The sequence below is a fragment of the Microcaecilia unicolor genome, chromosome 6 (genome assembly GCF_901765095.1).
Source record: "Microcaecilia unicolor chromosome 6, aMicUni1.1, whole genome shotgun sequence".
NCBI classification, from domain to species: domain Eukaryota; kingdom Metazoa; phylum Chordata; class Amphibia; order Gymnophiona; family Siphonopidae; genus Microcaecilia; species Microcaecilia unicolor.
The window spans coordinates 297,981,361-298,003,449 of record NC_044036.1 but is presented as its reverse complement, the minus strand read 5'-3'; the positions used below and the strand labels follow the sequence as shown (position 1 = coordinate 298,003,449).

The 22,089-nt window shown below is 42.1% G+C and overlaps 2 protein-coding genes across 8 annotated transcripts in view; one reads left to right on the top strand and one right to left on the bottom strand.

Moving 5' to 3' along the window:
* Nucleotides 1–9,848: 9,848 nt before the first annotated feature.
* LOC115473212 (manganese-dependent ADP-ribose/CDP-alcohol diphosphatase-like) lies at nt 9,849–17,396 on the bottom strand. 6 transcript variants are annotated; one of them, XM_030207992.1, is made up of 4 exons: nt 17,328–17,396; nt 15,442–16,085; nt 14,777–14,893; nt 9,849–10,299 (listed from the first exon to the last, which is right to left on the bottom strand). In XM_030207992.1, exons 2-4 carry the CDS (start codon nt 16,058–16,060, stop codon nt 9,995–9,997), a joined length of 1,041 nt encoding a protein of 346 aa, XP_030063852.1. In that variant the 5' UTR covers nt 16,061–16,085; nt 17,328–17,396; the 3' UTR covers nt 9,849–9,994. The 6 variants fall into 6 exon arrangements, with proteins under 6 accessions (XP_030063852.1, XP_030063851.1, XP_030063849.1 ...); XM_030207991.1 differs by having other exon boundaries at nt 15,442–16,089; nt 17,328–17,387; XM_030207989.1 differs by lacking the exon at nt 17,328–17,396 and adding an exon at nt 17,181–17,266.
* The window catches only part of LOC115473211 (manganese-dependent ADP-ribose/CDP-alcohol diphosphatase-like), a 29,064-nt gene continuing 23,981 nt past the window's right edge, over nt 17,007–22,089 (top strand). Inside the window, exon 1 of one of the 2 annotated variants that reach the window (XM_030207985.1) lies at nt 17,007–17,073. Coding sequence is in view for 1 of the 2 variants with exons in the window: in XM_030207984.1 (XP_030063844.1) it covers nt 17,426–17,497 (72 nt within the window). In the remaining variant the exon portion in view is untranslated. Of the gene's footprint in view, nt 17,074–17,407; nt 17,498–22,089 lie in introns of those variants that run through there. The other variant, XM_030207984.1, reaches the window with a different exon arrangement.

Below are 22,089 nucleotides of genomic sequence, written 5' to 3'. Positions count from 1 at the left end.
GGGAGCCGAACTTGACTGTTTAGGTTCGCCACAGAGGCGGCACTGACCGCCCGCCGTCTCTAACCCCCGCCGCGAACAGGCGCGACAACGAAGTAGCTTGCCGGTCATAATCAAACACACACACAGTCCGCCTCCGCGCTAATTATGAACTCCGGCGCCCCTGTCAAGTAACTTCGCACTGCTCTCCCGTCTAGTGCAGGGAAACTGATTTCCTCTTCAGTTCCGCACTAAATAAATAATAAAAGGCTCTTAAAGGGCCAGAACACTGCTGGCAGCTGACAATTGTGAGGCACTCAAGGCTCCAGTCCAGAGAAAGCAGCCGAGGCACAGAGCTGCCACTTAGTCAGAGATGGAGAGCAGCTTAGGGGGAGGGACCTGCCACACAGGTGTAACACCCCAGGGGAAACACTGGGCCCCACCGGACCCAGGGCCCCGAAGCACACTTTTTTTTTTTTTTTTTTTTAACCACGTACAGGGAGACACAGAATGAACCAAAATGGAACAAACCACCCAATTTCTACTTCCTATGAGGAAAACTACCTCACCAGACCAGTGAAGACTGCACAGGCTGTCCTTCTACCTCTGCTGAGACTGAGAAAATACTGGCTAGTGGGGGTGCTGCACAGGTTATATATACAGTATCAAAAGCTCAGTGGTTTCTCAGTCTCCCTCTGCTGGTAGGAGTACATAACCCACGCGTCTTGACCGGTCTGGAGGGTCGCTGAGGAAAATGTGGTTGTGACATCTAGTATGCAGAGTAGTACCACATGCTAGTTGTCATGACTGTTCCTTCCCCCCCCCCCCCCCCATATCAGAATCCTACTCCATCTGATCTCCCCCTCTGAATTACAGACCTGCTTCCAAGCCCTTCTCTTGATGCAAAGCCACCTCATCTACCCCCTGACCATCCCTGGGATTTAACTGGGAGTATCCCTTGTCATCTAGCAGAAAGGGTAGATGTGTGCTCCCTTTGCTTTTGCCCCATGTGGCTCAGGGGTTCAAAATAAAGGATATCACCTGTTCCATTAGATGACCAGAGGTAATCCTGGGGTGGTGGAAGTCTTGGGGAGGGGCTTTGTTCCAGCGCAGGGGTACGGGGGAGGTCATAGTCTGGAATTGGGGGCAGAGTTTGATTTGCAGAGAGTGATTTGGAGCAGGAGCTTGGAAGGGTATCATATCTTTGGGGGGCTTGATCTTTTGGAGAGGTGCACTCTGGGGGGTGTGATCATGGGGGGGGGGGACTGGATTGGGGGAGATGCTATGCAGGGGGAGAGCAGGGAATTTTCTTGAGTGCTGTATGTTCCCTGTTTTGCAGTAAGTATGTCCCTTGATGTAGCAATGGATATTGTATTGATATGAACTGGTAGAGTTCAGTTATAGGAGTGGATGAGATTTGGTTAACTTTGAGATTAGAGGTATTCAAATGGCTTGTAGATGATTGGAATAAATGGCATAAATACACAAATGCCAAAATACCAGTTACACACCATTCTGTAGATACGCATGGATTTACAGGTAGGCATATGCATGGGTGGAACCTATGCAGGTCTCACATTTGCCATGAGCTCAAATTAGCTGTTTCTTTTGTAAATGTTCATGCCTAAATTATGGCTCTGTATTTCACCTGGTATCCTATAAAGAAAAGTAGGTGCCTACTGTCTTTTCTAGAATAGGCTCCCTATTCTAGAATTACTCCCTTGATATAGCCATCAGTGGGGCCTGTCCCTCATTTTCTATAATCTTCAGGGCAAGAAAGATTTTTTTGCATTTTGATGTTGTGTGAACATATCATTATTGAGGACAATGTGTTCTAGTGCATTCCAGATAGATGATGATGCTAGCATGGCCATCCAGTCTGTCTGTATGCTCAAAGTGCAGCTTGCACAAACCAACATTCCAAAAATAGCTCCTAACCTGATTCCTCAGGATGGATACATTCTCCAAGCAGTCATCTTCTGTTGTCTTTTAGTCAATAATTAAGAACATAAGTATTGCCATAGTGGGTCAGACCGAAGGTCCATCAAACCCAATATCCTATTTCCAACAGTGGCCAATCCAGGTCACAAGTATCTGGCAAAAAATCCCAAAACAGTAAAAACAGATTTGATGCTGCTTATTCCAGGAATATGCAATGGATTTTCTCAATTCCATCTTAATAATGTCTTATGGAGGACTTTTATAAGAACTGTCCAAACCTTTTTTTAAAACCCTGCTACGCTATCCACTTTTTATCACATTCTCTGGCAACAAATTCCAGAGTTTAATTACAGGTTGAGTGAATATTTTCTCCAATTTGTTTAAAATTTACTACTTAGTAGCTTCACTGTGTGCCCTCTAGTCCTTGCATTTTTGGAAACAGTAAACAAGTGTTTCATGTTTACCTGTTCCACTCTACTTGTTTTATAGACCTCTATCATATCTCCCCTCAGCCGTCTCATCTCTAAGTTGAACAGCCCACTGCCAGCTGTCTATAAAACAAAGTTTTACCACAAATTTATAAGGAAGGAAGGAAGGAATTTTTTTAATCACTATTTTTAAATAATGACAGATGCAAATCTTATTCATGGGTAGTGTGTTACACTCATGTAATGGCTTAGACTCTCATTCAGAGTCTCAAGTCTCAGTGCCAACTCAATGAGCCCACTCACTGCTGTCATGAGAGTAAGCCTAAGAGAAGAAAAACCAAGTTGACCCTACCAGTAGGAAGAAACCTGAGCACATGTTGATTCAGCTTACTTTCTGGGTTAGATGTGGGGGGTACAATACACATTTATAAGAAAATGTGATAATTACTGTGCTAAGATTGGTTGAACAGCTTATAGGAAGCTTGATGCAGACAACTGCAAAAAAAATTTTCAGAGATATTAAAGCTGAAAATTACATTTGTTTCCCATTTTTAATTATAAAGCCTCTGTTTGTTTAACCAAGTATCACCCAGTACCATCTCCTTTATGATATTAGCTTAAGCCATGAAATCCACTGCCAAAGCAGCCCCCTTCCTTCTTGTATTATCTCAGGAGCTTGGAAGTCAGTAAATCTTCGCCCGGCAGCAGTATTGAAACGCTGGCTTGGCCTGCTCCGGGCCTGTCCTTCTCTGACCCATCCTGCCTCCTTCTGAAAATAGGATGCTGTGTCAGAAGGGAGCGAGACAGGTCAAAGGGAAAGACCTGGGGTTTTGGTATCCCCACCAGTAAAGGTATGATATTTAATGTGGGTGGGGAGGGAGAGGAAATGCAGCCCCCCCCCCCCCCCCAGACTGCTAGCTATGTCCTGCCTTTAATTGCACAACTAATCACAATTAAAATTTTTAATTGACATGCAGCCTTAATAATCACCTTTTAAAATCAGAATGTTTGTCCTTACCTAACTATTCATCCAATTTCATTCAAATTTCTGTCGCAATCTATACAATTTAAGTTGGCTTGTACAGTTTTCAAAACTTTGCATAGTCAATCTTCTGAATACTTGACAACTTCACCTTGCACATCTAGCTTTTGGGATTATCTGTTAGAGTTTGTCAGTTAAGGGTATACATTTTAAGGCCGTATTAGATACCATATATACTTGCACGCAGGTTGTAAAATTTGACCTTATTAAGGTCAAATGTCAGGGTAGGGCAACTTACGCACAAATCTATTGCGCTTTTCTACCTACCCATGTTCCAGCATCTCTCCTTATCCTCCCTAGCCCCATGCCGACTATTCTCCAGCGCTGCACAGCAGTTTCAGCACCAGTGCAGGCTTTCTGCTACAAGCCCACATTCAGGTGCGCTAGCAGGTCACAACCTCTGCCCAACACAGTGCATCACAAGAGCTCTAGTGATGTACTTCCTGTTGGGCAGAGGGCATGACTTAGCAGCATGCCCAAGTGTGGGTCTGTAGAGGAAGCCCCCACACTGGCACTAAAACTGCTGTGTAATGCTGGGGAACAGGTATGAGTAAAAGTGACCATAGGGAAGGGAATGTGTAATCTATACAGGAATCACTACATCGAGATTGTAATTAAGGGGGAAGGTAGGGGTGTGACCTATAGGCGAGCAGCTAGGGTAGTTTTTTTTTTTTTTTATATAATCAGGCTGCTTACATTCGAAACACACTGCCTTTGAATATCAAGCAAAAAGGTACTTCTTTTTCTTAAATAGATGGTTCAAAAATGTAATTTTCTTAACTTATAAATTACTGTATTTTGTAGCCTCCCAGTTCTTTAATATTATCCACCTTGAACTAAATTAGGGAGCAGGTAGGTTAGAACTGTCTGATTAGATGAAGCAGCTATTGAGTTCTTAACAGGCTATTTTAATTCATTTCCACAACTCAGCATCAATTACAGCCTCTGGGGCTCATTCACCTGCTCTTCCTTTAAGGTGATTATATGCTACCTACATAGGATCAACAAGTGAGGAAAGCACGTGGAGAAGGTTGGAAAAATAAGGAAGAATAAGTTGCAGGCCAAAGCAGGGTAGTTGGTGGGGATCGCCCAGGTCTGGCAACTGAAGAAGCAGTGGAACTGGCTAGGCAGATTGGTGGGGTGGGCACAGATCCTCAAGCCTTGCCACCTAAAACTGCACAGAGCTGGGTAGAGCCAGGGGATAACAAACTGACAGCATGAATCTTTTCACCATGGTCCCATTGCAGCCTCATCTAAAATGCATTTCTTCAGAGACAAGAAAATATTAATGCGCCTGGGTCCTTTCCTTTTACCCTAGACTTTATGTTGACCCTGACCATCAATTTACTGCTTTTACAATGACAACCAACTGGTCATCAGTGACTTAGGGATCAAGGACAGGAGCACTTCCAGCTATTCTCTCAGAGCTCAGTATGCAGACAGTCTCTACTTTTTTATTATCCAAGAAGCACAAAGTACTTTGTCATAGCAAAATGGCATGTACTTTACTTCCATAAAGACATATTTATTATTGAAAAAGTTTCAATCTAATTATTAGGAGCTTTTTATTCTTTACGGCCCCTAAGGGGATGAGAATGTTTTGTCTTTCCATCTGGCTAGAGGCATGGTAACTCTGTAAATTTAATGGACCAAGACCAAATTTTGAATGTGAGAAAAATGGATGCAGATGGGTCAGTCTGTGCTCCAGAGAAATAATGCTCCCCCTTCAAAAAAATTGATCAATGCATTTCTATGGGAGAAGCTGTTCGAGTACAGAGAGATAGATATACTGAAACATAGTTAGGCAATTGCTCCTTTTGAACTGCCTCTTCTTTACTCTCCTGGTCACAGAAACATACTGGCCCTAGAGACACAACCCAGCCACAAACACCGACAGAACTGCACAGACAAATGCATGCCCACAAATAAATTAAACATAATTCAATGAAGCATTCTCTGTGTTTCCTTCCAGGAGCCCACAACTGTTGACCTTACCTCAGTACCTACCTCAGCTGGCTCTTACAGATGCTGATGTTATTCTTGGGGGAATTCTGCACACTTTGAGGCAGATGCAGCAACCAAACGTAAAAAAATCTAAACCGTTAAAGTCCCTAACTATTTTAAAATAACGAAGAATGCACCAAAAAAAAAAGTCACACATGCTGAGATCGGTATTGAAACGTACAATGTATCAAAGAATCACAATACACATCGTTAATCGGCCCCCAAATCATGCGCAGAGCAGCCAAGCGTTATGTTAGCTGCTCTGCGCATGCCACAAACAGTCAAAACACAAGCACATGGCTCCCAAATCAAAACAAAAATTAAAAAAAAAGGGTCGGGAGGGGGCAAAGGCGCTCGTCAGGAGCATCCTGTATGGCCGTCCTTGCCCCCCCCCCCCCCCCCCCCACCTGTGGTCGCCGTTCCCCCCTGCCCCACTTCCCCCTGCATTCTAAATTAAAAAGCAAGAAGAAAAGCAAATGTACCTTTAGCAGCCCCGGCCCCCCTCCCTTCCTCACTACTCTGTCTCCCCTCAGCTCTGCCTCCCAACATCCTCCGCCCTGTGCCCCGCCCCCTACGTAGGTTACCGACGTCAGACAGGGGCGGGCCCAGGAGGAGAGAGATGCGCCACAGAAGCTGGGCAAAGGCAGGCATCAGCTTTCTTCTTGCCCGTGCAGCGCCTTCGGACAGAGGAGAGAGGCGCTGCACGGTCCCGGTAAGAGGGAGGGGGGCCCGATGGAGGAGGGGAATGGCGGCGACGACCCCAAGAGGGGGCGGGGCACAGGGCGGAGGATGTCGGGAGGCGGAGCTGAGGGGAGACAGTAGTGAGGAAGGGAGGGGGGCCGGGGCTGCTAAAGGTACGTTTGCTTTTCTTGCTTTTTAATTTAGAATGCAGGGGGAAGTGGGGCAGGGGGGAACGGCGACCACGGGTGGGGGGGGGGCAAGGACGGCCATACAGGACGCTCCTGACGAGCGCCTTTGCCCCCTCCCAACCCTTTTTTTTATTTTTGTTTTGATTTGGGAGCCATGTGCTTGTGTTTTGTTTGCAGTCTGAGGACGGGGATGCATGCCTAGAAAAAAAATATTTTTGAACTCCTTGGGGCTTGTAGAGGCTTCTGTTTATGGATTGTGCCTTTCAGTTTCCTTTTGACCAATCACAGTGCTATTAGCTCTGCTAATGCGCTGGGATTGGCTCACAGTTTGTATGTTTTTTCACTTTACTATTTTTCCTGGCACAGAGCTGTCCTAACGAGAGGTCCAGACCTCTCGTTAGATTTCCTGCCTTTTTCCTGCGTAAAGGCAATCGGAAAAGGTTTGTGCATGTCGTTTCAATGGGGTTTTCACACTAATTGCTCATCTCCATTCCGTTTTCGTTAGCTGCTGGCTTCCTCGGTAAAAGCCCTTTGATGCATGCAACGGATCAAATTTTCCTCGTTGGAGGGTCATTAAAGGCTCATTAAGCTTTAGTGCATCTGCCTCTTTATTTGTAATTCCACCATTATAAGGGCTGATATCTCCCTCCAGGTATTAAATACCCCCCACCCTCTTCACCACAGGAATTTTCCATGTACCTTCATGCAAAACTCTACCCCATTCCCATAGCACACATACCATCCACCTTTTTCCCAGCCCCCTTCCCCCCCACACACCCTGTACAGCTTTCCTGACCCCCACTCCCTGCCTCCCTCCCTACATACATACTTACCATTCCAGCGTGACAAAAGGAGGCGCCACACATCGGGCTGCTTCCTGCTCTTCTGCCATCCTAGGGCCAGACTGTAACTTTGAGCTTAAAGGAACCACCAGGGACCAAGAGGTCAGAGGAGGATGCAATCCAGTGTGCAGCTGTGCAGTCCTCCTCTTGCCCCGCTGGAGCAGTAAGTGTGCTGCAAGAGAGGGGAGGCAGCCAGAAAGGGCCTATCTGTGCCACAAAGCAGGCTGCACAGAATTCTGTTTGGGAAAGACAGAACTCTGTAGTGGTGGGGAATTTTGCAAAAATTTTGCATTGCACTTTAGTGTAGAATTCTCCTAGCAGTAAGATGTGTATTTCCTTTGCGGTAACTTTTATCACTGTAACATACTAGTTAGTGAATTGTGCCTTTGAAAGTGCCCTTGCCTCTCATCTCCTCTCCTGCCCACAGCTATATAGAAAGCCAACAAAGATAAAGATTCAAACATAGGAACTGAACATACATACAAATACAAACCATGGACAGAACACCAACAAAACATACACCATGAGGTGTATTTTCAAAGCACTTAGGCTTACAAAGTTACATAGGAACCTATGGAACTTTGTAAGTCTAAGTGCTTTGAAAATAAGCCCCCATACCCACATCTATGCACATACAGCCAAAGCAGATATGGGATTGAACCATGCAATTTGCTAATGGTTGCTATCACATACACACACATAAGCAAAGGAATTATATGAGCCATGTTCTGCATGCTTTCTCCATTTGTTTGTGGAATTGCCTGACAGTGAGAAATGATTTTCAGGGAAATAGATGGACAATACTGTCTCAAGCACAAGAATATTACAAATGACAAAGTTGGGAAAAATATTTTAAAATCTTAGGCATTTCTAGGAGCCGGTCACAAATCCCAAATTCCAGACCAGCTGTTTCCTAAGCTAGTCTGTTTTCTAGACAGTAAACAAGCCTGGTTTTGATCAAATATATGCGTTATGTCCCAAATTCATTGGGGAAATCACTGCTTGTGGTAGCTGAGGGCAGGAGTTCAGCATTTCTGTTTAATGGACAGCCTTCCAGCTGCATCCCTCTACCTTCCGTCTTGCATCTTCCCCCTATGTTCACCCTTTACTCATCTTCCCTCATAGCATTCTTGCACCAAAAGAAGAAAGTAAGGAGGCCAGCAACATAGTGACAACTGTAGGAGAACAAAAATGAAATCCCAGGAGCAGGATTATGTAAAAAGAAAAAAAGAGCAATAGCAAATTAGTAATCAGCAGAGTCCATCCCCTCATCCTTTTTGGAATCAATGAAAATCCTTACACTTCTCTTTAGGAAAGAAGTAAGCAGCCATAGGAATGTTTACTCTCTCTCCTCTGTGTTTCTACCCTCCCGACTATTTCGGCAGAAACTTGGTAGGGGCACAGGAAGACAGAAGTTTCACAAGAGCTACAAGTCTTTTCTTTGGTGGCAGACTGGATGGGCCATGCTAGTCTTGATCTACTGTCATTTAGTATGGGTCCCTCTTATTAAAGCTTAATGTACACTAACTCATGCATGTTGTATTTTATACCTATGGGCCATGTGGTTCTTATCACATGCTAAATGTTCATTAGCAAGCTGCAGGCTTTAGGGAAAAAGGCCCTTATGTTACTATGCAGAGAGCAACTCCTCAGACCACAGCTGCTTCTCCTCCTCTTAGTTGCTAGAGGTGGGAAAGACAAGTACTAATACAGAGTATCCTATTTTGGGCTTTGGGAAACTGCATAAAATTGTAGCCATTCATCGAGGAAGCCTAAAGAATTAATCTTCCTTGATGTGAACCTACATAACCACCTTAACTTCCGGAAATCACTAAAGACTAACCTGTTCGAAAAGGCATATCCCACTGACCCAACTTAAGTGCCTGAACCCAGCAACACAACGAAAACAAAGCCCGTAATGAACACTATATAACTCTTCTCTACGATTCTTCTAATGTTGTAACACATAATCTCTTTCGATAATTACATCACTCTGTATTTGTTATCATCACCGGAGATGGCTAACGTCTCATGGTACTATGTAAGCCACTTTGAGCCTGCAAAAAGGTGGGAAAATGTTGGGTACAAATGCAATAAAATAATAAAATTTAAATTTACTAAAACTTTGGCAAATTCTTTTTGTGAAGTGTTGTGTGGTGCATGTCTCTCCTTTGCCGAAATTCTTTTTGTGGTCACCAGGCTTGGCCCAACCCTTATGCTACTGTGAGGCAGTCTCTGGAATTTAAGCAAAGCAGTGAGTCCTGACAATGACACAAACTGAAAGAAACTGGAGCTGGTCTGATCATTGTTCAAAAGGCCTTGTTTACAAAGGTGCGCTAGCATTTTTAATGCACACTGTTTATATGTCCATAATATTGCTAAAAACATTAGCGTGCCTTTGTAAACAGGGCCCTTAGGTGCCCATATTTTTTGCTTAAAATGTCTTACCTTTAACTGCTTACATAAATGTACTTCCTTTGACAAAACTCCACTCCAGGAATTATCCACTTTTTAGGTAGTTAAAATTAGTTACTCATGTGGGGTTGTGGGGGTAGGGGGAGAGAAAGAAGGGGAATTTTCCTTTGGATAGATTTAGGTGCCTGGATCTTTTGCATAATTAGACCCTCAGTTTTCACTCTATACTGGTCTAACTCAAAATCTGGTGTTGGGTGCTTAGTCAATGGACAATTGGTTTAAGTTCAACCTTTTTTGAAGCCGAATAATAAAACTCTAAAGAAACATGAAATCATTTACAGCTTATACTTTTACAATGCCAGATTATACTGTCATTAATTTACGCACAGGATCACAGGTTCTTGCATTATGAGTGAATCCAAATGCCCCTGTGACAATGTATAATAAATACAAAATGATATGTTTGAGGCCCTGTTTTCACACCGTTGAATCTTTTCTGTAGTGCATGATACGACTGGAAACGCTGCCCCTCCCATGCAAAACCATCCTGTCATCATACACATACACAGTTGCAAAGGCATTCATGTCAGGTGGAGTCTCAATAATTCCTTCCAAGGTGACATGGTGTATGCCATAGGAATCCAAGCAATATCCTCCATCATGATCATGTCCTGCCAGGTAGCACACTACACATTTATGGGACTGTAATATTGTCAGAGCATCTTTGTAATTCCAAGCAAGGCAAACAGGGTCTGTGGCATCAGGGTGAACAGGAAGGTGTCCTGGAATGAAAAACTGATATTACTACAGTCTGATTGAAAGCACAAACCTCTTTATTGTGCAATGGAACATTATTCAAAATACCAATCAGAGCTAAATCTGCATACATTTATGGTCAATCTAAGATAATTAGCAAGGGGACAAAGGGGTGCACATGGACCCTGTTTAATTCATACTCTCACTCCTCCAGGGATAAGGCCAGTACTTTTCTGTCCCCTTGACACCAGCACTCTCCTTCCCCTCTAGCTCCCTAAAATCACAGCTCCCTAAGATTTGCTCTCCCACTTTTCCCTCAGGTGTGTGCAGGCTAAGCTATCTGCTCCTGTTCCTCCTCCATCATTTCTCTCCACTATATGGTTGTTGAGAAGAAGAGAGAAATGAGACTGGAACAGATATTGCAGAGTGGAAAATAATGGCTCTGCTCCTTGCTCTTTTGAACCCTACAGGCTGCTTGAAAGAGAAGGTGAGGCACTGCTTAGAGCTTTCTAATGTTTCCTCAAATTGAGACAAATTCTCAGAGTCCCCTCCTTATTTGAATCCCACAATACCTTCTCCAGTAGGGTTGCCAACTGGTTCTAGATTCACCCAATAGCATTGAGCCAGTCCAGGTTTTACTCTATTGCATGCAGGGACTTGTAGTTCAGATGTCCAAACTGGATTCTGTAAGAAAAACAAGATTACAAGTCCTTGCACGCAATGGAGTAAACCCAGGACTAGATCTACTCAGGTAAATCTGGATGCAGTAATGGTGGAGGTGGGGCAGGGAGCCTTGTATATGCCTCACAGGTGGGGGGAGGACAGTTTTCTACTGATCATTTTACCAAAGTAAAAGACTTTGAAAATTGTACTCCACAGGAACCATAATCATATGATAGCATCTTAAAAGGGGGGGGGGGGGGGGGGGAGTGAAAAAAGCAGAAAAGGCTGGTCAGAGCTTTAAAAACAAAATGCGCTCTGAACTACATTGCAGGTTAAGCAGCGTCATAAAAACTGAGGATGTGACATCTGAGAACTGCATGCGGTAAGCATGCATTAGTGCTTACTACCACTTAGTAAAAGGACTCCAATAAAAACCATATTGCACTGTACAGACAAGTCACAGCACAGTTTTGCACATCATGGCTGGGCAGGGAGGGGAACCTGTTACTAGCTGACTGGGAGATATCTGTCTAGGCAATCCTAGTATTACTCGTCCAAAATGAGTCCTAATGCGAATTAAGCAATTGATCTGTTTTATTGTTGTGGAAACAGCTGTTTTATTCTTGGCTGGCCAGCCCCTCGTCATCTTTCCCCTCCTTCACATACTCAACGCATTCAAGGATATTGTTCATCACATGCCAAGCAATATGACTGTATCCCTATGACAAAGCTGTGTTTTTTTCCCTCACATACCTTCATGTTTATATATCATGCTGAGCTTGTTGATAATGTCTTACAATGCTAGTCAATAAATTTCCATTGTGCTATTGTGACAAAGAAGATTCATAATCCTTTCTCATACAAGAGGTATAATTGTACTTCTGAATACTATTGTACTTGGGCATTCGTTTGAGTAAAACGGACATTCAAATATTTAAAAGAACGAAAGGGCATGTCAAGAAAATAAGAAAAAGGGCATTTCATGTTTAAGCACAACAAACTGAAATGATCTGTTGGAAAACACACTGAGGGAAAATGGAAAGTATTTAAACAGACTAAAAATGAGGGGGAAAAAAAATCTACCATACCATTGTGAATACCAAGAACAGACTGTACTAGAGCTTGATGGACTTTAGCCCAATATGATAATTCTTATGGTCTGGAGAGTGACACACTCCTAATGAGTGAATTTAATTTGACATTTATATTCCTCTCTATCTTTCAGAGCACAAGGCATATTCCTATCAGTAAGAATAATTCATGTGCATAGTTAAAAATACATAATGCACAAATAAAATAAGATACATAATACACAAGTAAAATAAGATAACAGTTCAGTTGCCCCAAACCTTTAGAAAAAGACATTTTCAAGCTATGGCAAAAGATCGTATATGTAGCGGCAATTCTAAGCATAAATGGAGCCCATTCCAAAGTGCTGAAATGGCATAAAGGGCAATTCTATAAGGTGCACCTAAATTAAAGTGCCAATCGCACACCAATTTACAGAAAACCAGCAGTAATGGGTGGAAGTGACGCCCTTAACTGGCAAATGTGTGCAAGTACTAAGTGCTAAACATGGCGCACATATCACTTAGCATGCGTAAGTAGGTTGTATCATGGGCATTCCACCTAGCAATGCACACAATTTTGAGTTGCGCAAGCTGTAAGGCGCATTTAAGCAGGCAATTTATGCCTGCCATTGAAATGGCGTAAGCAGTGCCTAGAGATATTGTTGCGCCAAGGCTGCTTTGTGCCAGTATTCTGTAATGGGTTCAACATACCCTAATGCCATTATAGAACTGGTGCTACTACATGTGCTTATATTTTGGCACACCTTTTTAGAATTGCATAGTTCAGTCAAAAATTGCTATGTGGTAGCACGCAGTTATGGAATGCATTACCCACAGACCTGAAAACAATCGACGAAACAACTATCTTCCGCAAATCTCTGAAGACATATTTCTTCAACAAGGCCTACAATGAGAACCTACAGCCCCACTAATCCACTTCACCAACCCATTCAGTTATGAAAGCCCACCTTCTATAAATACCCTTATAAATCCCGTCCTTCTTCTTTCTTCCCCTATTTAACCTCTACACAATATACTAATATACTGGAACAACTATGTTAACAATACTATGTAAGCCACATTGAGCCTGCAAATAGGTGGGAAAATGTGGGATACAAATGCAATAAAACAAATAAAAAATAAATAGATGTTCTTAAGGACTGTTACAAAGATGCCAAGTCTCTCATTGGTGATTGTATTCTATGACATCAGTTGTAATGAACTGAAAATTACAGTATTGCAACCAACCCACCTTTCACTCCCTCAAGAGGAGAGACAGGCAATGAGATGATAAGGACAGAACAAAAAGAGAAGAGGAAAGTAGTGATACTGTAGACCATCAAGTAGCTAGATTTCTACCAGCAGTCTACAATTTCCCCAAAAACCAATCAGGTTGGTGGTAGCAAGTCCATGGTGCTTTGTAAAACCTTATAGAACCTGAAAGGTCTACCATTCTTGGAGGGCCTCATTTTAAGCAGAGGAACCAAAGCTTTTATGGTTGGGAGATACTGTGTTGCCAAAGCTATCACCCTCGTTACAATTTTTAGTTCTGTTCAGATGGACATTTTGATTCATGGCGAGGGACCAGTTTAAAAATTCAATGTCTGCATGTTGACTTCCTCAGGAAACAAGTAGAGAAATTAAAGGAAGTGATGGCAAGGCTAAGAGGAGCATCCATTCTGATAAGAACTACATTGATGAAGTGCTTCTTGAGGCGTTTAAGATCTCCAGCAGAGGAGAAAATGAAATTGTACTGAAAGAGGATAGCTGGATACAGATCACCAGAGCCTGTAGAATTGACACCCCATTTCTTCAGAATGGCATGTGCATCATATCTTACAGCTTTTGTGTGAAGGGCGTCAAATGTCAGCCATTGGTGCTTGGGTGAGGATAGAGGCTGGGGTTTTGCTGAATGGTGTTCTGCCTACTAGATACTCCTGGTTCTTTTAGTTTTATATAATGTATTTCTCTTTACTTTTTAAGAGTATATATGTTAATGATTCTTTATACTTTGTAAATTGCCTAGTATTGCAGATATGTGATTTTTTTTAAATTTATTGGTATTTATTAAACACCTTTATGAAGCGATTCACCCAAGGCAGTGTACAGCAGGTACAGTTTAACATAAAACGTACAATTTATTAACAGCATTACAATAGTAAAATAACCAAGAATAAACAAATAAAATAAATGAGGTAAACTTGAAAACAGTAAATTGAAACCTAATAATAGGACTAATTGAATAAACTGAATAAATAAAGTTTTGCTGTTTTTGTTTTCTTTTTGTTTGTTTTTCTTCCTCCCTCATTCTAGAGGTGCTGCTCCTAATCCTTTCAATCTCTCCTTGGTTTTTCCCTTCCCTAGAGGCACTCTCCCTCCTCCCAGCTTCCCTCCATCCACTGGCAGCATTCACCACAATTCCCTCTCATGCTACTAGCATTTATTTTTCAGTGCCAGGCCCTAAATTTTAAGTGCCTGGACAATATAATGCCTAAACGTTTCCCAGGCCTGCCCATTAGTGTATTTTAGGTCAGCTCTTCTTTCTGGTTCTTCAATCGTACCAGTATTCAGGGGTTCATGCTTGTTCCACATGTGTGATCCTACAACCCTCCATCCATAAAGCAATGCAGTAAGCGGGGAGAGTTATAGAACCTTCCCACTCCTCATCTCTCACCCATCAACTATACTAAGGAGCACAAATTTTGAATCACTCTGTTCACCAGACTGCAGATTTAAACAGTAACTGGCAATTAAAAAAAAAAAAACTTACCGACAGCCACAACCTTTTCTTTGTTCTCATCAGAAAAAGTAAGAACTCTCTGTAACCAATTCAGCTGTTCCCAGCTAAATCCTCCATTAAACTGTACAAACTGCCTCTCTGCCAGCCCTGCAACAGAAGAGTATAGTTATAGCACTTCCCTATATGAGGTTTGAACCAGACTGCATAATGACATAACACAATGGCATAAGCACTGCTAGATAATGTATATCCCAAGTGCTTGCTCTCCATCAGGATGCTACCAGCTGACTGGCATCTTTTCCTAAAACAAAACAAAAAAATCCCAACAACAACAAAGACTGGACAGAAATGCCCTTATCTATCTTGCATGTCTGTTTCGTTGTTACCCAACAATCACTGAACTCTGGTCACCTCTTACAGAGAAAGGTTTAAAAATAAAGGCGAGAAATGAATGGAAACTACAATATATACAGTACATGAGGTAAAAATTAATGAAGTCTTTTTAGAAGGTTCCTTACTTTTCTTAATAAAGCATTCATTAAATTTCCAATTTCTACTCTTCTTAAAGTAGACCAGCTCAATGTCACTTTCCCATTCCACTTAACCTACATACCTGCAGTTCAATTATAAAAAAGCTTGAAAGTCTCAAAATACAAATAAAAACATCATAACATGCCATCGTACAACAGGAATACCTGTAGGGCTATTCAGATTTTCATTTGGATTCTTCTTTCTCAGCAGCTGCAGAGATTCCTTATACTTAGTGCAGTGTAAGTCTCTTCCAAGAATGCTTACATCATAGGCATCAATCAAAATGAACCGGAATTTAGAGAAAGGACTAAAATGATAAGCATAAAATTGCTGTGGATCAACATGTCCAGGACTGCTGACTCCACCACGTGTAGATGCCTGCATTGTTTTATCTTCTAAATAAGTTGTATTAAGTTCAGAGTTAGTCAAGAAAAGTCTATTAAAGTTGTAAAATTCATGGTTTCCCCAAACGTGGTGGAAAGGCACTTTGATTTTCCCAATTTCTGCAAGAACTTTCTTTAAAGAGATCGTTGAAGTTTTGTGCTGAGAATTAAACCCATCAATAATGTCCCCAAGCTGAATAACAAAACTAGGACAACAAACTTCTTTCTTCCATTCTTTTATGGCACTCTGAAGGAGCTGCAGACTGTTCCTATAGTACCTCATCTTTGTCTTAGTATAATTCTGGCCATCTTCAATATCTGCATACTGAATATCAGCTATAATGCCAAATGTAAAATATGGATCCAAACTCTCAGCTTCTTCTTCCACTTTCTGCTCCATAATTCAACAAAATATCTCCAGGAATCTAGCTAGCACAAATCAGAAAGACAAGTAATAAGTCAAAAGGTTTATAATATGGAAGGGGGGGGGGGGGGGGGAGCAGACACCAACCAGGTAACTACTACCAGCAGCGTCTACATTCCTGTTACTACTTAGTTTTACAGTGTTATTAGACAAATGGTACATTTACAGATAAGGTACAATGGGTTATATTTTTGGAGATTATAATCAAAATGAGGAAAATGAATGGTTTGGGCAAATGTATTATGGACAACATGGAAAAAAATTTTAAAATGCTATAATCAGATACAACAATGGTTTCAAATTTAAAAACAATGTTCTAATCTACAAAATCATGATTTTACAAACGAGGTTTACTTTGATTTTAAGGTTATCAATAGAAATCAAACAAAATAAAACATGGAAAAGAAAATAAGATGATACCTTTTATATTGGACATTACTTAATACGTTTCTTGATTAGCTTTCGATGGTTGCCCTTCTTCGTCAGATCGGAAATAAGCAAACGTGCTAGCTGACAGTGTATGTAAGTGAAAACATTCAAGCATTACTATGACAGTTTTCACTTATATACACTGTCAGCTAGCACGTTTGCTTATTTCCGATCTGACGAAGAAGGGCAACCTTCGAAAGCTAATCAAGAAACGCATTAAGTAATGTCCAATAAAAAAGGTATCATCTTATTTTCTTTTCTATGTTTTATTTTGTTTTATTTCTATTGATAACCTTAAGAGTGGACTAACACGGCTACCACACTCCTCTACTTTGATTTTAAAAAAGCAGCAGAGAACATACAAGTTCCAATGAGAGTAGAGTGCTTGTGTACTAAACCGTAAATTACAATTTCACAACTTTATCACGCCTGCTAGTCCAGTCATGTAACATCGTGTCACTTACGGGAAATTTATTTCCCTTTCGGTCGTCAGACCCGTAGCAAGTCTTTCCGGTGAAAAGCATACGATACATGTAAAGGAGCCCAATACAGACTACCAGGTACCGTTACACATGTTTCTTTATTTGCGCTAAAAATGCTAAATAGTAGTAGTAGTAGAATACAGGAGCTCGCCTCAAATATAACTTACATCGCGAGAACTAACCACCAACGAGGTTTGCCAACTACGACCTTTTCAGAGCGCAGAAGTGGCGGGTTCCCCTTTAAGCACCGCGCGATGCTGGGTGCTTTGGGTCCAGGAAGGGGGTGGGATCGCGAGGCCTTTCAAAGAAGGAGCAGGATGTGAGACACTTACGATACATTCGCATTCCTAAGCTTTCATTTTATGTATAAAAGCAGTGTCGGCCTCTGCTGCGGCCCGACGCCATATTTTACGGGACTTAGCAAAGTCAGATGAATCTCGTGACGTCACCCGGAATGCTTGATGGGATATGGCTGCTAGGCAACCCACTACGGGCAGCACAGGTTAGTAGTTAGTAGTAGCCTATATTCTGAGTTGTTTGCTTGGTTATGAACTGTGGTTTTTATGGTTTGTTAGCCTGTTGATATAAGCATTAGGCTATTTCTTCACTCCAAACAAACAAAATTATAGAATGATACCTTATTATAGGTCTAAATATATTTACAAGCGCTAGCCACCTTGGGTTTATCCCAGGCTTGTGCACGATATTAGGTGCCCTAGACTTGACGAATCTTCAGCTTTATAATCTCCCTCCCCACCAAATTATTTTTCAGGTACCTAGTCCATCAGCTCCCTCCGCCCAAAGATTTTGATAATTAAATATACAGTCATGTTTATTCTACAGTAGTTCTATAAAAACACATAATGGGGCATTATAGGCTAGATTCTATATATCATGCTGCCTAAAAAATAGGCACTGAAAAAAATACACCTAGGTGTGGATAGAATATGCCTAAATCTAGGTGTAGTTAATAGAATACACCCGGCGCCTGTTTTCTGTGACTATATTTAGTTGTTGCCATTTATGGCAATGAAAACCTGGAACAGTGTGTGTAAATTCATAGAATGGCCACGACCCGCTCATGCCCCTCCTGTGGCCATGCTCCCTTTTCAGATCCGCATCTTAGAATTTACACGCATCACTTTATAGAATACACAGGGCCGGTCAAACCCGGTAAGTAGGGTAAGCGCCACAGGGGGGCGCCTGCCTTCAAGGGCGCCGCCATACCGCGCCGCCCTTGGTACTTTAAATCTTTAATTTACCTCCGTTCCAGCAGCCACGTCATTTGAAAGCCCTGCCCTGTCTCTAGCCTTCCTTCCCTTCGTTAGTTCGTTCTGCAGTCCCGCCTTCTGACGTCATTTCCTCGAGGGCGGGACTCTGAGGGAACGAACTCAGGAGGGAAGGAAGGCTAGAAACAGGGCAGGGCTTTCAAATGACGTGGCTGCTGGAACGGAGGTAAATTTAAAGATTTAAAGTACCAAGGGCGGCGGGGGATGGGGCGAAGGAGAATCGCTGGACAGGGGCAGGGTGGGAGAAGAGAGAAAGGAGATCGGGGGGGGGGGGGGGCGCCAACTCATAGTCTGCTGGGTGGTGCCAGAGACCCTAGGACCGGCCCTGAGAATACGTGTAGACAGTTATGCATGTAAATTCTAATTAATGCCAATTAGTGTTAATACTTGCTTGTTAAGTGCAATTATCAGTGCTGATTGGCTTGTTAAGCGAATTAAGTTGTGCACACAAATCCAGAATGCGACAATATTTGCATGCACGACTTAAGTCGCATGATATATATAGAATCTAGGGGTATGCTTTTCAATATTAATCTTTGTTTTGCAGGTGAAAGTAGGTAGTAATAGATGTTTTGAGTTTGTATTCTGTTTTGACTGCAACACTTTTTTGCTGCCACCCTAGGTCATGGTCTAGTTTTGCATAATGGTTGGGCAAGCACTGGTTTATCTCCCTTCAGAAGGTAGACGGGTCAGGGTTGTTTAGGATGAGGTGTGGTTGCAATTTCTGTCCACTTTATTAGTCAATCTATGGTTTATGTTTTATCTCTTTTATTTCTGATTTTACTATAGTATTGCATATACTCCTGATTCTATATAGGTTGCTCAAAGGTGGGTGCTTGAATTTGCGTGCGGACCTCACAACTTATTGAGAAAATGGGCACCATTTGGCCACTTAATTGGTACTTAATTGAAGCTGTGCATGGATCTCCCCTGCGTGCTATTCTTTATCTTTTCCCACACACAATCCAAAAGGGTGATGTGGCCATGGGAGGAGTACAGACGGGTCATGAGCATTCCTAAAAGTTAGGCACCAAGTTATAGAATAGTACCGATCCATGCCTAACTTTGGGCATTGAATTTAAACCTGTTTCTGTTGGGGTAAGTTTGGTACCTAAAGTTAGGCATGACCTGTGCATTATATCATCAGTATTCTATAATGGTTAGGCATGACCTGTGCATTATACCAGTATTCTATAAAAGTTGGGTACTCTTTATAGAATGTGGATCTTTTCAGCACTTTCGGCGCTATATTTATAGAATTACCCCCTCCCCCCCATGTCTCTATATATATGATTATGTTGGTTTTGTTTTTTATACTTATTTATTTAATAGTGTTTGATACACCACCTAAACGTGTGCGATGCCACTAAGCAGTATACAATGAAGACAATGGAAAGCTAGAAAGGAAATACAAGACTTAAAGAAGAGGACAGACTGAGGGCAAACCAGACAAGTTTGGAGTAGGAATGGGAGGGTATAAGAGGGACTAGTATGCCATCTGGTGTGGAAAACCAGCGACCCTAAGGAGAGGTAGAATAATCAGGGCTGTAAAGTGGAACACCAAACCTTCACTCTGACTCCAACTCCTACTACATATAGTAAATCTAAGAGAAATTTGATTAATTACCAAAACATAGGATGTGTCGTCATGTTCAAAATTAGGACTAATAGACCACAAAATATATTTATTTCAAATTGGAACCTAACAAAAATATATATGCAGGTATAAAATGATAAATTTATAATCTCTATATATAAAAGGCAACACCAACGTTCTATGAAGCCTCCAGCCGGAAGTGTGAAGGGGGAGAGATATCCGGTTTCCCCATGAGTGTCTGCCCCGCCCTCGCTCTCTAACACAAACAGTGAAGGAAAACAGCAAAGCAGGAAATCAAATCGCTCTGTCTGTAACAATGAAGGAATCAGAGGGGGGAGGGGAGAGAGGGCACAGAGGGCAGGGACACACACATTCCCACATGCACACAGAAGAAAACCTTGCTAGCCCCCGTTTCATTTGCATCAGAAACAGGGCTTTTTTACTAGTATATTATAATGTAAGTTTTTAGTTTGAAGCTGGAGTCGGAACATTTTTATCGACTCCAACTCCACCCAAAATTGTTTCTGACTCTGACTCCACAGCCCTTGGAATAACCAGTTTTACATGTATATGATCTGGCAGGAAGTTCCATAGTTTGGGACCTAGATAGCCACTTACAGTGGCATGTGAACTATCCAGCCAAATTTGGGAAGGTGGTGGTAAGGCTAAAAGAGCAGCATAACAATTAAGAGTGTAGGATATAATGATTGAAGTAATGTAGTCTGGTGCTGTTGGGAAATGACTCTTGAAGACTAGAAGTAGGATTTTATATTTCAGGCTGGTGGTTGCCAGCAGCCAGTGCTCCTTGATCAGAAGAGGGGAGACATGATTTTATCTGTGGGAATTATGGAGAAGTTTCACAGCTGAAGTAAAAGTATTAGTTGTATTTTCTTGATGGTTTTGAGCGGACGGTCAATTGCAGTAGTCAATTTGCAAGATCACGAGCGCTAGAATCAGAACATGAATAAGGTTGGTGGCAACCAAATACTTGACTGCACGAATATGGTGCATAGCAAAAAAAGAGAACTGAGAAAGGTACTTGATCTGAGGTTAAAAAAAAAAAAAAGTGAGGTGAGAATTTAATTTTAGTGCCCAAGACACATACAGTATCATGGTATGGAATAGGAATTTTATCCAGACGCAGTACCGAGGGACATAGTGCACAGGGGTTAGGGAAGTGTATGGCCTCATATTTAAGAGTATTAAGGAACAGGCGAGAGTGAAGCCAGGCTGAGACTTCATTTAAACAACAATCAATTGGAAGGCATGATATCAGCAGTTGAAGAAGAGACCCTGAACAAAATGTGAATGCCATTTGCATAGCAGTAGGGGCTTCCTTCTAAGGACTAGATGACTAAAGGGTGGGGGAGAAAAATATTAAGAGGACTGGTGCAAGTACCAATCCCTGAGGAACACTATGGAGGGCAGAGTAGGATTTGTGGATTTTTTTGGTAGCTCATCCTGGCCATAATGGAAAGGGCTATGCAGGTGATGTGGTCCCACAGGGCCAAACAAGGTGGGGGCACCAAACTTGATCCCTGTCCATGGTCTTCAATTATTGGTTGCAGTGTAGTGAGTGGGATTTGGACGCCAGGGGATGTCGCACAGAACATAAGAAGATAAGTATAGCCATCAGACCAATGGTCCATCTAGCTCAATATCCTGCTTCCAGAAGTTGCCAATCCAGGTCACATGTATCTGGCAGAAACTCAAATAGTAGCAACATTCCATGCTACCGATCCTAGGGCAAGCAGTGGCTTCTCCCATATCTATCTCAATATCAGACTCTGGACTTTTCTTCCAGGCACTTGTCCAAACCTTTTTTAAACCCAAATGTACTAACTACTGTTATCACATCCTCTGGCAATGAGTTTCAGACCTTAACTATTCGTTGAGTGAAAAAATATTTCCTCCTATTTGTTTTAAAAGTATTTCCATGTAACGTCATCTTGATTCTGTCTTGGTCCAGTTGTCAAGGATATAGCCCCTACCACAATTTAACCAATGTGTCATAGAGTTTAATCTTACCAAGCTTGTGGTGCAGGTTGTGACAGCATATGGATGCTCTGTGCTAAAAGACCTTTCCCCTACCTTGCATCAGATGAGGGTAATGATTATGACCCTGATGAAACCGTCTATCCAGTGACCCAACTAAGAATCAGGCTAGAAGAATGTAGAGAACCTTGGATAAGGACTATTGTTTTTCCG

Coding starts and splice junctions, on each gene's coding strand:
- LOC115473212 (XM_030207992.1), bottom strand. CDS start 16,060: ATGGAGCAGAAAGTGGAAGAAGAAGCTGAGAGTTTGGATCCATATTTT. Junction 14,894..15,441: donor AAATCTGAATAGCCCTACAG/GTATTCCTGTTG, acceptor CTTCTGTTGCAG/GGCTGGCAGAGAGGCAGTTT. Junction 10,300..14,776: donor AGAAAAGGTTGTGGCTGTCG/GTAAGTTTTTTT, acceptor TTTTCATTCCAG/GACACCTTCCTGTTCACCCT.